Consider the following 16,587-nt stretch of genomic DNA (forward strand, 5'->3'; position numbering starts at 1 on the left):
TGTGAGCACAGCTGTACACGGTGTAGAAGAATAAATGTGGTAGAAGAGGTTTTTGGTTTTATCTTTTTCCCATTCCCTAAGTTGCCACTTAACTTTCTATTGTTTGAATAGTAAAGTTAATATGAAGAACTAGATAGTGGTGTAAACAAATGTGATAATGTTTATTTACTTTTGGTTCTACTCATTTTTTTTTTGTACAACATTAAAGCAAATGAACTTCTAAAAAAAAAAAGAATTGCTGTTGCTGTATCACATATTTTCGTATGATGTTTCCATTGTTTTTTGTTTCCAGATATATTTTCATTTACTTGATGATTTCTTCTTTGACTCATTTCCTATTGAGAAGTATACTGTTCAAATTTCACAGCTGTCTCAGCTGTTTCATTTTGCTATAACAGAACACCCAATACTGAATAACTTTTAAGGAAACAAGGTCTGATATAAAGAAAAGGTTTCTGGAATTTTAGCTGTATGTCACTGGCAACTGGCTTCTATAAAGGGCCTCATTCTGCACCATGTATGGAAAAGCAGAAGGACACACGGGCCCATATAAAGTACAGGAATGGGAATCCCTCATGACCCCAAATGCTTCTTAAAAGATCTACCACCTCTCAACACTGTTACACTGGGTACCAATCCTCAACACAAATTTTGGTGGTGACAAAACATATCCAAACACAGAATTATTTAAGTATTATTATCATTGATTTCTAGTTTCATATAATTATGGTTAGAAAGCTATTATGATTTCAATCACAAAATTGTTAGGAAGTTTTTGTTTCCTAACGTGGTACATCCTGAAGAATGTTTCAGGTGCACTTAGAATCTGAATTATGCTAATCTTATTTAGACTTTCTATTTAGATGACCTACTTATTGTCTATAATAAGGCACAGAAGTCCTCTATTACTACTGTATTAAAATCTATTTCTCAATTCAATTCTCAATATTTACTTTATGCTTATGCATTCTGATGTTGGGTGCATATATAATTATAATATCTCCTGAATGAGTTGATCCTCTTCTTGTGAAACCTTTTTATGAAAGAATCCTTTTTGTCCCCTGACTTAAAGTTGATTTTGTCTTGTATAAATATTCCTGCTCCATTTTGGTTAGCATTTTCATAAAATATCTGTATTTAATTCTTTTATTCTTAGTCTCTGTGTGTTCTTAAAGCTAACGTGAATCTCTTGTGGGCTGAATATGGTACATTTTTGTTATCCTTCATCTTATGTCTTTTATTAGAAAATTAAAAATGCCTATTAATATAAGGAGAGTGGATTTTATACATTCCATAGGTGCAGTTCTAAGAAGACAATAACACATCCCTTACTCTCCTACGTACCCCAACTCCCCTTCCCCCTCCTCTCTCTTCATCAGTTTTTGCAAAGACATGATTTTTATCCACTGTAAATTTACAGGCTTAATTCTCCACTAATCATAATATTTAAGAAGTGAAAAGTACAAAGACCTCCATTTCAAAGGAGTGTAAACAAGGGCTAAAAATGACAATCATGTCCAAAAAGATCATTTCATTCCTACACTACATTTTTTGGTACTCTATATTAACTGTACATATCAAAGAAAGCATACCATATTTGTCTTTTTTATACTGACTTATTTCATTAAGCATAATGGTTTCCAATTGCCTCCATTTTTATGCAAAAGAGAAGACTTCATTCTTTTTTATGACTGAGTAGTATTCCATAGTGTATATATATACCACATTTCTTTATTTAGTCATCAGTTGATGGACATCTGGGTTGATTTCATATCTTAGCTATTGTGAATTGAATGCAATCAACATGGGGGGTACAGATAACTCATAGGCTGATATCATTTCATTTGGGTAAATTCCCAGAGATGGGATGGCTAGGTCTTATAGTTGATCTATTTTCAGATTTCTGAGGAATCTCCATAACTATCTTCCATAATAGTTGCACTAGTTTACATTCCCACCAACAGTGGATTAGGGTATCTTATTCCCCATGTACTTACCAGTATTTATTGTTTTTAGATTTTGGATGATCACCATTCTAACTGGGGTGAGGAGACATCTCATTATGGTTTTTATTTGCATTTCTCTGATGACTAGTGATTCTGAGCACTTTTCATGTGTCTGTTGGCCAGTTGTGTTTCATCCTTTGAAAATTGCCTGCCTAAGTCCTTTGTCCATTTCTTAACTGGTTTATCATTGTTGAGTTTTTTGAGCTCTTTATAGATCTGAATATTAACGTATTATCATAGTTTGCAAATATTTTCTCCAATTTTGTAGCTTGCTTCTTTACTTTGTTCAGTGTTTACTTTACAGTGCACAAGCTTCTTAGCTTGATATAATCCCATGTGTCTGTTTTTGTCTTTATTACCTGTGCTTCTGGTGTTTTTACAAGAAGTTTGCCTATGCCAATGTTTTACAATGTTTTCCTCTAGTAATTTGATGGTATCATGTGGCATATTTAGATTTTTGATCCACTTCGAATTGATTGCTGTATAAGGTATAAAGTAAAGGTCTTGTTCCATAATTCTGCATGTGTAGATACAATTTTCCCAGCATCATTTGTTGCAGAGACTGTCCTTTCTCGAGGGATTTATTTTAGCTCCTTTGTTTAATATTAGTTGGTTGTAGATGCATCAATTAATTTCTGGAGTTTCTGTTATGTTCCATTGGTCTACATGTACCAAATTATTTTGATTATAGCTGCCTGTAGTACGTCTTGAAGTCTGGCATTGTGATGCTTCCAGCGTTTTTTGTTGTTGCTTAAAACTACCTTAACTATTTGTGCTCCATTGTGTTTCCATATGAAATTTAGCATCATTTTTTCTAGATCTGAAAAGAATATTGTTGTTAATTTCATTGGGATTACATTGAATCTGTAAGTTGCTTTTGGTAGTAAGCACATTTTGATGATATTAATTATTCAAATACATGAACATGGGAGATTTTTCCATTTTTTCTGTCTTCTATTTCCTTCTTAAATGTTTTGTAATTTTCATTGTAGAGATCCTTGACCTGCATAAATTTATTTCAAAGTGCTTGTTTTTTGTAGCAATTATAAATGGGACTGATCTTACAAATTCTTTTTCAGCAATGGCCTTGTCTGAGTATGCAAAGGCTACTGATTTTGATGTGTAAATTATATATCCTGAACTTTCCCAAATTCCCTTATGAGTTTCAACAGTCTCTTAGTGGAGTCTTTTGATTTCCCTATGTATAGAATCATGTCATCTGCAAACAGGAGTAATTTGTTCCTCCTTTTCAATTCGTATCCCTTTGATTTCTTTTTCTTGCCTAATAGCTCTGGCTAAAACTTCCAGGACTGTATTGAATAGCAATGGTGAAAGTGGGCATTCTTGTCTGGTTCCAGACCTTCGTGTAAATGCTTCCAACTTTTTTCCAGTCAACAGGATGCTGGTAGTTGGTTTGTTATATTTCCTTGATTGTATAGAGGAATGTTCCTTTTATATCAATTTTGCTTAAATTTTTCATCATGAAAAGATGCTGTATTTTATCAAATGTTTTCTCTGCATCTATTAATTATACAGGTTTTACTCTTCAACTTATTAATATGATGATCACATTTATTGATTTGTGTATGTTGAGACATCCTTGCATACCAGGGATAAATCCCACTGGGTTCGGGTGAATGATCTTTCTTTCCAACTTCTTGGTGTAGGCACCCATTGCTATAAAATTCCCTCTTAACGCTGTGTTTGATATATTCCATAAGTTTTGAAATGTGTGTTGTCATCTTTAATTTTCAGGACTTTTTCATTTCTCTTTTGATTTCTTCTACGACCCACTGTTCATTCAGTAGCATATTGTGCAGTATCCATGTGTTCATATATTTTCTAGACTTTCTTAAGTAGCTAATTTCCAGCTTCATTCCACTGTGGTCAGAAAGGATCCATGGTACGGTTTGCATTTTCTTGAATTCGCTGAGATTTGCTTTATGTCTTAGTATATGGTCTATCCTAGAGAACATTCCATGCATTGATAAGAATGTGTATTCTGCAACTGTGGGATGAAAGGTTCTGTAGATATCAATTAGGTCCCATTTGGTCTATAGTGTAGATTAGGTCTGTTATTTCTTTGTTGATTTTCTGTTTAATTGATCTGTCTTTGAAAAAACTGGGGTGTTGAAGTCTCCCATTATTATTGTATTGTAGTCTCTTCCTCCCTTTTGATCTATTAACATCTGTTTTAAATAGTCTGGCATTGGGTGCAAATACATTTATGATAGTCACATCTTCCTGTTGAATTGATCCATTAATTATTACATAATGCCCTTCTTTGTCTCTTTCTTTAAAAAAGATTTATTTATTTTTATTTGAAAGGCAGATTTACAGAGAGGCAGAGGCAGAAAGAGAGAGGCAGTGAGAGGGAGAAAGAGAGAGAGGTGTCTTCCATCCACTGGCCCATTCCCCAGTTGGCTGCAATGGCTGGAGCTGTGCTGATCCAAAGCTAGGAGCTGGGAATTTCATCCCAGTCTCCCATGCAGGTGCAGGGGCCAAAGGACTTGGGCCACCTTCTACTGATTTCCCAGGCCATAGCAGAGAGCTGGATTGGAAGAGGAGCAGCCAGCACTAGAACTGGCAAACATATGGAATGCCGGTACCGCAGGCAATGGCTTTACATGCTACACCACAGCGCCAGCCCCACTCTATTCTTTCACTTTCAGTCCTTGTGTATCTTTGTTGGTGAGGTGTGTTTCTTGTAGAAAGCAAATAGATGGGCCTTGTTTTTCAATCCATTCAGCCAGTTTGTATCTTTTAAATGGAGAATTTGGGTCATTTACATTTGAGGTTATTATTATTGATAAGTAATGAATTGATTCATAAATATTTCTATTGTTTGCTTTGGATTCCCTTTATAATATGACTGGATATTTTCTGCCTTCACATTCTTTCACATTCTCCTTTTTTGTGCATAGTACATCCTTAAGAATCATTTGTAAGGCTGGATAAGTAGTGACAAATTCTTTCAATTTCTGTTTATTTTGAAAGATCTTTATTTTACCTTAAATTATAGATGAGAGTTTTCTGCATACAGTATTATTGGTTGATTTTTTTTCTATTAGGACTTGGACTATGTCTCTCCATTCTCTCATAACCTTTAAGCTTTCTGAGGAAAAATCAGCTGTTAGTCTAATTGGGGATCCTCTGAAGGTAATCTGGCATTTCTCTCATGCACATTTTAGAATCTTTTCTTTATGTTTTACTGTTGAAAGTCTGAGTATAATGTGTTGGGGTGAAGATCTTTTCTGATCATATCTATTTGGAGTTCTATGTGTATTTGTGAGTTCTATTTGGAGTTCTATGTGTATTCTTATACTTGCATGTCCCTTTCTTTGTCCAAATTGGGGAAGTTTTCTGCTATTATTTTACTGAATAGGCCTTTTAATTCACTCTCTCTTTCCACACCTTCAGGTACACCTGAGATACATATGTTGGGTTGTTTGATAATATCCCATAAATTCCCAACACTGTTTTCAGCATTTCTCATTTTTTTCAATTTTTTTTTGCCTGAGATATTTTTAAGGATTTGTCTCCTAGCTCAGATATTCTTTCTTCTGCCCCACCAAATCTGTTGTTGAAGCTTTCCACTGTATCTTATTTGACATATTGAATTCCTCATTTCTAATATTTCAGTTTGATTTCTCTTCAATATCTCCATGTCTCTGTAAAATCTTTCATTCATATCACATATGGATTTCTTTATCTCATTGATTTGTTTCTCTGTATTTGAGTAATCTAATGGTCATTCTTTTGAATTCATTTTCAGGCATTTCATCGGTTTCTTCATTTTCACATTCTAATATTGCAGGTTGTTTTGTTCCTTTTAGGAAGTATTATTGTCTTCCTAGTTCTTGTTTCTTATATTTCTGCATTTGTTTTTAGGCACTTGTGAAAACACTTGTTTGGCTTTCTCTTCAGATGGCTTTTATCTTTGGACTATGCCTCTGTGGCTTAGTGGAATGTCTGTTCCTTCAGTGAACATCCAGAAGCATATGTTGGGTGGGTCCTGGGAGCTCTGGTCAGTGCTCAAAGGTGAAGTAAGAGTCCAGGGTGACACCCAAGTTAGGTGTGATACATCTCCTCCCTTTCTTATTCCCACTCTTATTATATTTAACAGGGATCACTTTTCAGTTAAATTTAACACCTAAGAATAATTGTGTGTTAATTACAGAGTTCAACCAATAGTATTAAGTAGAACAAAAAAATACTAAAAGGGATAAAGTATTAAACTGTTCATCAACAGTCAGGACAAGGGCTGATCAAGTCACTGTTTCTCATAGTGTCCATTTCACTTCAACAGGTTTCCTTTTTGGTGCTTGGTTAGTTGTCACTGATCAGGGAGAACATATGATATTTGTCTCTTTGGGACTGGCTTATTTCACACAGCATGATGTGTTCCAGATTCCTCCATTTCTGAAGCCTTTTATATATATATGGGATTTGGGGAGTGATAGTTCAATTAGGTGCAAAATTCTAAATTAAATGTTTTCCTCAACTTTTTGAAAATATTTTCCATTATTTTATGGCATTCAAAGACCTAAATGAAATATCTCTGCGAGTGAGATCTCAGCGGAAAGAACAGGGCCATCAAAGAAGGAGGTACCTTTCTCTGAAGAGAGGAGAGAACTTCCACTTTGACTATGACCTTGTCTAAATAAGATCGAAGTCGGCGAACTCAAAAGGCTTCCATAGCCTTGGCAACTCATGACAAGAGCCTAAGGAGATTACTGACGCCATAAACAAGAGTGTCAAATTGTTAAGTCAACAATAGGAGTCACTGTGCACTTACTCCTCATGTGGGATCTCTGTCCTTAATGTGTTGTTTAATGTGAATTAATGCTATAACTAGTACTGAAACAGTATTTTACACTTTATGTTCTGTGTGGGTACAAACTGATGAAATCTTAACATATACTAAATTGATCTTCTGTATATAAAGATAATTGAAAATAAATCTTGATGTGAATGGAATGGAGAGGGAGCGGGAGATGGGAGGGTTGCGGGTGGGAGGGAAGTTATGGGGGGGGGAAGCCATTGTAATGCATAAACCGTACTTTGGAAATTTATATTTACTAAATAAAAGTTTAAAAACAAAAAAAAAAAAAAAAGAAGAAAGGCTGTATTACACAGAGAGAAGGAGAGGCAGAAAGAGAGAGGTCTTCCTTCTGCTGGTTCACTCCCCAATTGGCCGTAATGGCTGGAGCTGTGCTGATCCAAAGCCAGGAGCCACGAGCCTCCTCTGAGTCTCCCACGCAGGTGCAGAGGCCCAAGGACTTGGACCATTTTTACTGCTTTCCCAGGGCATAGCAGAGAGTTGGATCAGAAGTGGAGCAGCCAGGACTCGAACCTGTGCCCATATGGGATGCCAATACTGCAGGTGGCAGCTTTACCCACTATGCCACAGCACCAGCCCCTGTCTTTACGTTTTATTTGACTTTGTGTGGTATTATGTTTTATTTCTCTTTTTCCTTTTTTGCATATATAGAAGACTTTTTATTTGTGGTCACCATGAAACTTACTGTCAAAGTTACAACAGTGAAACTTATAACAGTTTGACTTTGAGTGCATTGAAAACCCCTATGCTTTAATATTCATATTAGCATTTCTTGTAAAGCAGGTCTAATGGTGATGAATTCCCTCAAGTGTGGTTGGGAAAAATCTTTTTCTCTCTTCTGTTTATTATGACTTTGTTCTGGTCTCATGGGGGCTATCTGACACAGATATCATGGGTGCCTCGCAAGGTAGTTCTGGTTCCTGGGTATGGGAGTATATACCTGATCTACAGGGACAGGCCTGGAACTTTGGTCCATAGGAGCTGGCTTAGTGGTAGGAAGGGCCTGGAACCTGAGGCAGCATGGGCAGGTATATGTTCTGGTCCATTACTTCTGGCCTGGAGCCTAGGTCCACAGGGGTAGACCTACAGACCTGGGTGTAGGGGCTGGCCTGGCTCTGGGGTTCACTGGAACTACACTGGAGGTCTGCAGAAGCATTTTACACAACTGATACTCTTTCCTCCCTGCAGAGGCAGCTTGGGTGATGAATAATAGGATAATATTAAAATGTCTTTCCTACCTTCATTAATTTGTCTTTTCTTATTACTGTGTTCCACCTAGGTACTGTAACTTCTCACTTGGATTCTTTAGCTCTTGTGAAGGCATTTTTCTTGCATGAATGTTCAAATTCATGTTTCTGTGAAAAGAAAACTTCCTATTCTATATCCTTGTTGATGTCACTCCAAATGAGACTATTAATACTATTTTATACAGTCAGCACTCAGAAACACATGTCATTTGGGGAGCTCACCTTTGCATCTTTTCTTCTACTATTACTTTATGGATCATTCTAAAGGAGATCCTTGGGGAGTGATAGCTCAATTAGGTACAAAATTCTAAATTAAATGTTTTCCTCAACTTTTTGAAAATATTTTCCATTATTTTATGGCATTCAAAACTAGTAAGAAATCAGATTCTGGCAGCAAGTTAAGCTGCCACTTGTGATGCTACCAACTCATATTGGAGTATTAGTTCAAGTCCTGGCTGCTCTGCATCCGATTTAGCTTGCTGCTAAACATTTGGGAAAGAAACAGAAGATGGCCCAAGTACTTGGGTCTCTGCCACCCATATGGGAGACCAGGATGGAGTTCAAGGATCCTGGCTTCAGCTTGGCCCAGCACTAGGTGTTGTGGCCATTTGGGAGGGTGAACCAGTAGAATAAACATGCTGTCTTTTTCTCTCTCCTTATCTCCTGTGTTGGAGCTTCCTACTTTATCTTCCATATGCAAACCCATGTTTCAGATCTTTCTCTTTGTGGTGAATTCTAGGATGAGTTCAGTTTGTTCTTTATGTTGTTGTTGTCTTCAACCTGCTATTCATTCTCATTTTAAAATTTTATGTTTTAATTTCATTAATTATATTTTTCATTTCCAATGTTTCTAATTCTTTTTTCATAATTATTCTGAACTTCTTGTTTAATCCCATATACTTGTTTTATAAACTTCCATTTTTCTCTCATGGCTGTGGCCTTTACTTAATTTTTTTTAACTTTTATTTAATAAATATAAATTTCCAAAGTACAACTTTTGGGTTATAGTGGCTTTTCCCAAAACCTCCCTCCCACCCACAAAAAAATCCCATCTCCCACTCCCTCTCTCATTCCATTCACATCAAAATTCATTTTCAATTATCTTTATATACAGAAGATCAATTTAGTATATATTAAGTAAAGATTTCAACAGTTTGCACCCACACAGAAGGACAAAGTGTGAAGTACTGTTTGAGTACTAGTTATACTGTTAATTCACCTAGTACAACACATTAAGGACAGACATGCTACATGGGGAGTAAGTTCACAGTTACTCCTGTTGTTGATTTAACGATTGACACTCTTATTTATGATGTCAGTAATCACCCTAGGCTCTTGTCATAAGCTGCCAAGGCTATGGAAGCCTCTTAAGTTTGCCAACTCCGATCTTATCTAGACAAGGCCATAGTCAAAGTGGAAGTTCTCTCCTCCCTTTACTTAATTTTGTAAATGACATAAAGACATATGTTAAAGTTCCTCTTGTTAGTATGCCTGTTTTACTCTCTGTCAGCTTTTCTGTTTGCTAAATTTGTTGCTTGTCCTTCTAAGTGCCTATACAGTTATGGTTCCTCTTGTTCACTTTCAGTAAGCTTTTCGTAGCCTCAGTTTAGCCTCTGCTGATGGTCTGGTTACAGTACAGGCTTTTCACTGGGGTCTACTACTCTTCACGGATGCATTTCCAGACTTAGTCCTTCTATGATGCAATTTCAGCCTCCCAAGATTTTGCACACTGTACTGCAGGAGGCACAAGCTCTATGGGGAGGAGGTTTATTTTTCTGGGCATTGCCAAGACAATACAGGAAGTAGGTGGTACCTTTCCTGGTACCCAGCTTTATATAATCTGTGCAACATGTGTAGACACAAAGATGCCAGCAAGTATTTCTAAATATGTGCCTAAATCTCATCACTCTCCTGCCTGTGGACTGACTTTACAGCTTCAGAGTGTTGTGAAACTCATTTGTTCTCCATTCCTTTGTTTTACTTTTTTTTTTCTTTAGGGGGATATCTTATTCTAGTTTGTAGAGATTTCTCTTTCTTGATTTCTAGAACAATGTTTATTAATTTAAAAATATATTTTACTCTAATGTTTGAGTTCAGTACAGATGCAATATGGTAGGTTTCATAATATTCAACTCACCATTATTGACCAGGAGGCCAAACAAATAATTTCTCAACATAAAATGTGTCATATTACCTACTATATGATATGCAGCATGTTTAATATGTGATGTATATCATAATATGTGAAAGAATATTATTTCTCCATATAGCATAGAATCATACCCAACGGATGAGAAGTATCAACATTTATAAAAATGGCTCTTGAAGGTACTAATTTGGAAAACATAGTTCCTCTCAATGAATTCAGCATGGCCAATTTTGTCTCTAGCATTTGATCAGATCAGTTTCTCTGGTGAGTGCCAGAAATTGTATGGCTCAGGGTTAGGGGCTGTGCTGAATGAAAAATAAATAATGTCTTTGAATTCTAGATTCATACACAGTGAAGCATTGTACTTGATTTCTAGGGGACATCCATAAACTGAGATGGTGAAGGATGCATACGTTCATATTTCCTATTTCATATTCAATCTCAAGCATGATCTAATTAAGTGAAATGTAAGGTTTAAAAAAATCTGCACTATTTAACATACTACTTGTCACGCTTATTATTTTAATTTTTCTGTTGCTTTAAAGAGGTATCTATGGGGCCAGCACTGTGGTGTTGTAGGTAAAACTTACACCTACAGTGTTGGCATCCCATATGGGCGCCAGTTCAAGTCCCTGCTGCTCCACTTCCAATCAAATTCTCTGCTATTGCCTGGGAAAGCAGGAGGAGATGGTTCAAATCCTTGGGCCTCCATCCATATGGGAGACCGAAAGAAGCTCCTAGCTCCCAGCTCTTGGCTTTGGATCAGCCCAGCTCCAGCCATTATGGCCATTTGGGGAGTGAACCAGCAGATGGAAGATCTCTCTCTTTCTCTCTCTCCCCATCTCTCTCTGTTTTTTCCTCTCTCTGCCTCTGCCTCTCTGAAATTCTGCATTTCAAATAAACAAATCTTTAAAAAAAGATGTATCTAGGTTCAGTGCAATAACTATGCAACTCCCATGACCATATATGTTAGATATAGTAACATATTGCATGTAACATATATGTTAGATATAGTAACATAACTATTGCATGTCAAACAAACTATTTAAGCATTTACTATGGGATGGTAACAGACTATGATTTCAATTATTAGGGCAGCTAATATGGACAATAGTAAATTAATAATTTAAGAATTTAAGCATTTTACCTTAATAATTCCCAACATGTTCACTGAGCTCTGTCTACACTATCACTAATCAAACAAAACCAAAGCTGAACAACAAAAAACCCACTGCAAATTTTAAATAGCAAAAACATAAACAAACTAAATGGACTAAAAGTCAGAAAAATCTTACTTCTAGTACTAGGTACACTACACCTAGGAGGATGTCCCAGGATAAGTTATGTGACTCTCTAGAAATCATATGTAGCATTGTATAACCATCTAACCCATAAATACACTTCAAATATAAGTATTTCGTAAAATATTCACTGATTTTTTTTCCTACACATACCTATCCAGCTGTCTACTCATCCACTTAGCAAGTTCTAACTGATGATTTGTCAGGCAGAGCTCTATCAGGATAACAGAAATACAGAAATTATGAAAAAGGCACGATCTGTTTCTAGGAGCTCATTGCTAAAAATAAGTAAGAGAGCCATACTGAAATCTGGCAGAATGATAGAGAAATTCCAATGATGAGGTGAAAATCAATAAGGCTGGGAAAGGGAGAGAATACCTCCCTAGCCAGTGGAAGTGAGGCCTTGTAGTCAGAGGTCTATACTGATCCTTAAGAGATACCTTGAAGTACATCATGGGAACAAGTTAAGAAAACTTTTCCAAATAGGGACATCTGACTATATCACAGTGTGGAATTTCAATAGGCTTGGCAGGCTTAAGGAAACTAAAAAGAGACTGAGATGGTTAAAATATAGGACGTATGTTGGGGCCAGTGACTGAAGATGAAGATGGAGCTTGAGAGAGCCACCAAATTATATAATTTTTTTTTTTATTTTTTGCATCACACACTTAGGAGAAGCAAGTGGCTGATCTACTTTTAAGTGATCACATTACAGTTGAGACATATCTTGTACCAGAGACTTGGTTTCTTCATTGCAGATATCAGAAACAGCAAGTTTTACATCACACTGAATTCCTGAGAAAACCGTGTCTGGGTGGAGCCAATGACAGCAGTCCATGAGATAGGCTTAATCGCACCACATATCTGCTATTAGAGGAAAGACGAGTCTGAGCAGATTTTAGTGTTCATCATCCTGATCAGACTGTATTCCAGTCTCCCACGGAGTCCACTGCACATGGTGGAGAGGGAGAAGCCATAAGTAATGAAACTACTAACCCTCAAATTCTGTCCTATGTTGTTGCTTTCCCCCATTTTGCAACAGAATTCCATGCAGCTGTACTCGAGGGCATCAGCCTATCTAGGGTGGAGGATGCAGCTGAGAGACTGGGTGGCTGTGATCTTAGCAGAAATAATGGAAGCTTATCTCAACACCAAATATGGATGTGAGTTATGGGGAACTAGTGATGATGGGGTTCAAGGAAGAGAAGAGAATGCATATGGCAACTAACAAGCCCCTAATCCACCTTAGGACCACCCACAAAACTCCACCTCTGAAAGATTCCAGGACATCAACACCACCACAATTAGATCAAGCCTCCAATTCCAGCCTTTAGGGAATATACTCAAACCACGTTATAAGCATATCAGAGACACATTCATCTAAATAGGAGAACCAACAAAGAAAGAATCCCATGGGCATCACCAAGGTTATTGCTCTGTAGGATTTAATTTGGTGAAAAGGGATTGATTGAGAAAGTAACTGAATGCAGTGCAGTAAGAACCTGTTAGGCATTTTGAGATAATGAGTAAATCCTCAGACTTCTGGCAAAAAAGATCAAGATTCTCCTTGTGGGACAAGTTTATGTTTCTTTGGTAGTAAGGAGGGAAGAGCTTCCAAGTAAAGAGAGAACTTCACTGTTTCTCTCATTCATGCCTTGTAAGGTAATTGGCTTGGCACTGTAGGGTTGCAGGAAAGGAACAAAAAGGTAAAACAGTTGTAGGTGTTTGAGGCAAGGGGAGAGAGCACAGCTACAAGGATTATTCAAGACAGGAAGGCAAAGGTAGAAGTCTAGGACTCCACGGGAACAGACTGAGGTGCCCTTATCTCCTTCCTTTATATTCTTGTCCAATCTGTAGTGCTAACTGACAATTCTATGACTTCTTTTATATATATATATATATATGTGTGTGTGTGTGTATGTATATTTATATTCATATACATTTATATGTATGTATTCAGAAATTAATTTGAAAGCCAAAATTCCCTTTATTTTCATACTCTTAAGTCTTTCAGTTTCCCATCTCCCTTTTATAAGCTTTTTTGAGATATACATAAACTCACATACAAGTCATTTAATTTAATGAATATTTAATTTTAATTTTTCTTCCAAGAAAAGTCATTTATTTTAACATGTTTGGTACTTGATAGGAGATTACTCATCTCAGTTTCATTTACCACTCCCTTGCTTCTTTATATTAAAAGGTTAACAGCCTCAAAGACAATATGAACAGCAGGCAGAATATCATCACAGACTATAAATGAGTCATCTCTTTTTAAAAAGATTTATTTATTTATTTATTTATTTTGAAAGAGTTACCGAGAGAGAGGGAGAGACAGAGGGTCGCCATGGCCAGCCCTGGTTTCAGAGGCTCAAACATTTGGACCATCTTCCACATCTTTTCGCAGGCCATGAGCATGGAGTTGGATCAGAAGTGGGGCAGCCAGGACATGAATCAGCACCCACATGGGATGCTAGCATTGCATGCAGTGGCTTAACCAGCTACACCAAAATGCCAGACCCAAATGAGTCCTCTTAGGTTGTTTTCTGTTGTTGTTTGTTTGTTTGTTTGTATGTTTTTTAATTTGGAAGGGGGTGTTAGCAAGATGGCAGACTAGAGGTACCTAGCATTCCCTCCTTCACTGTAAATGAAAAACAAATACTATACTACTAGTATAGGGATGACACTAGAGTGCAATGGGGATATGACAATGACATCACAGAGCACACAGAGTAGGATGGCCTTACAAAACAGAGAACAACATACACAATACCTACCATCTTGTCCCCCCATTTCAGATCAACTGAACCAAAAGGAACATCACATGGCAATGAAAGGGTAAGCAGGAGGCTCACAGAAATCCTCACTAATGCCACGGATGGGAGTTTACTGCTTAAGAAAGCTCAAGCCCAATTTGAGGGACTGCTGCAATACTCACACTGCTGTATTACCCTGGTCAAAGGTCCCAGCACATAGAGTGGCCCCTCACCCAGATTCCTGCTACACAGTACCACCTTGAGAACCCAACAAATCAAGATCCTGCAAAGCAGAGAGTTCCTGCACCCACAGGCAATGGTCATCTGGATCCCTAGAAACCAGGTATACCTGGAAAGCCACCAGGCAACGTGAATGAGTAGTTTTGGTCCCAGAAACTCTGGGAAACAGGTGGGCAACTATTCCCACCATCACAAGGTTTGCAAACCAGCTGAGCAACCCAGCCCATCTTTCTGCATCCCTGAAAGTTAACAGGTGGAACTGTCCACCTTCCTGGGGCCTTAGTAAGCAGCTAGGTGGTTCCACTTACTGACTTAAATTCCTAGGATGTAGTTAGGCAGCTCATTCAGAGCTGTTTAATTTGCCAGGGCCCAAAAAGCACCCACACAGTCCTTAGACACAGATAGGCACCCTGCTTGGGCCACTGATGCTGCACAATCAGTAATGTGGCACTCAGACACTGGTAAATTTCCTGCCCTCACTGCTGGGAGTGCACTGCCACACCCATCAGTGCCCACCAACACACTTCTGCCCCTGCACAGACATGAGAGTCTGATGGGCATCCTGCCTCTTCTGTTGTGTCACCTATACATCACCTGTAACTAAATGGCCCCACCACCACACATCCTGGCAAAACTGAAGGTGACATACATCTGAAAACACATGTGTCACACCCAGAGCTGCCAGACAACTTGCCTCTCCTAAGGAGGTTGCATGCCATCTCACAGATAAATCCATAACCTCCTGTAACCTAAGGCACTGAGAGACCTGCAGGCACTGCCAACATTGATTGCTGCTGAAGAAGCTTCAAAGAAATTACAATAATGCATCCACCTGGGACAAAAGCCAACATAGCCTACACAACCAACACTGCAGAACACATCACCAGGATACAGTATCTTACAATGAAAGCCACACTTTAAAATTAATAAAGACAACAGATTCATCAGGTGTGCAGATATTAACATGGGAACAAATGAAGCGTGAAAAAGAAGGTAATATGAAACCTCTAAAATGAACACACAAAAGTTCTCTAGGAACAGATTTTAAGGAAAAGCTTAACTCTGATGAATTCTCTGACAAATACTTTAAAACAATGATTTTAAGCAACCAAACTCAAAGAGATACAAGGGAATAAAGACAGAAAATTCAACAAAATTAGAAAAGCAAGTCATTATATGAATGATAAATTAAGCAGAGTACCATAGAATAATTCTAAATAGACAACGAGAACTAGAAGAGCAAAAGCAAACTTAATCTCAAATAAGTGGCAATAAATAAATGAAGATCTGATCATAAATGAATTATATAGTGACTGAAAATAATACAAATATTAATGAAACTAAGAGGTAGCTTTTTAAAAACATAGAAAGTTGTCAAATCTTTAGGTAGATGAATGAAGAAAGAAGAATCAATAAATAAAATAAAAAATACAAAAGAGACATGACAATTGGTAACATAAAAATACAAAGACCGATTAGAGACCATTTTGCACAGTTACATGCCAACAAATTTAAAATCTTTGAAGAAATTCTGGAAACATGTAGCCTATCAAAAAATTGGACCATAAGGATATAGGAAACTAACAGATCAATAGTGAGTAACAAAATGGAATCAGTAAGAAAATGTGTCCTGATAAAGAAAAGTCTAAGGGAGGATATTTGGCACAGTGGTTACAATACTGTTTAGCATGCTTACATCCCATATTGGGTACCTGGGTTCAAGTCCTAGATCCACATTTGATTCGTCTTCTAATGCACACTCTTGTAGGCAGCATGATTTGGACCAACTAGCTGGTTCCTGAGACCCATATGAGAGATCAAATTCCCAACTCCCATCTTCATCCTGGCGGAATCTTGACTACTGCAGGCATTTGGAGAGTTAACAGCACTTGGGGGACCTCTCTCAATTCCTGTTTGTCGTTCTTCTCTCTTTCAAACAAAATAAGTAAATACAGTTTTAAAAAGAAGTATAGGCCGGTGTCGCGGCTCACTAGGCTAATCCTCTGCCTGCGGCGCCGGCACTCCAGGTTCTAGTCCCAGTTGGG

General features: G+C 37.5%; 1 protein-coding gene across 8 annotated transcripts in view; it reads right to left on the minus strand.

Annotated features, from left to right (window-relative positions):
* The window catches only part of MTHFD2L (methylenetetrahydrofolate dehydrogenase (NADP+ dependent) 2 like), a 151,372-nt gene that overhangs the window by 58,343 nt on the left and 76,442 nt on the right, over positions 1 to 16,587 (minus strand). Inside the window, exon 7 of one of the 8 annotated variants that reach the window (XR_011378393.1) lies at positions 10,680 to 16,528. The exons of 6 other annotated variants lie outside the window; for them this stretch is intronic. Coding sequence is in view for 1 of the 2 variants with exons in the window: in XM_051819694.2 (XP_051675654.2) it covers positions 16,446 to 16,471 (26 nt within the window). In the remaining variant the exon portion in view is untranslated. Of the gene's footprint in view, positions 1 to 10,679; positions 16,529 to 16,587 lie in introns of those variants that run through there. One more of the 8 variants, XM_051819694.2, reaches the window with a different exon arrangement.

Source organism: Oryctolagus cuniculus, chromosome 8 (genome assembly GCF_964237555.1).
Source record: "Oryctolagus cuniculus chromosome 8, mOryCun1.1, whole genome shotgun sequence".
Classification (NCBI taxonomy): Eukaryota; Metazoa; Chordata; class Mammalia; order Lagomorpha; family Leporidae; genus Oryctolagus; species Oryctolagus cuniculus.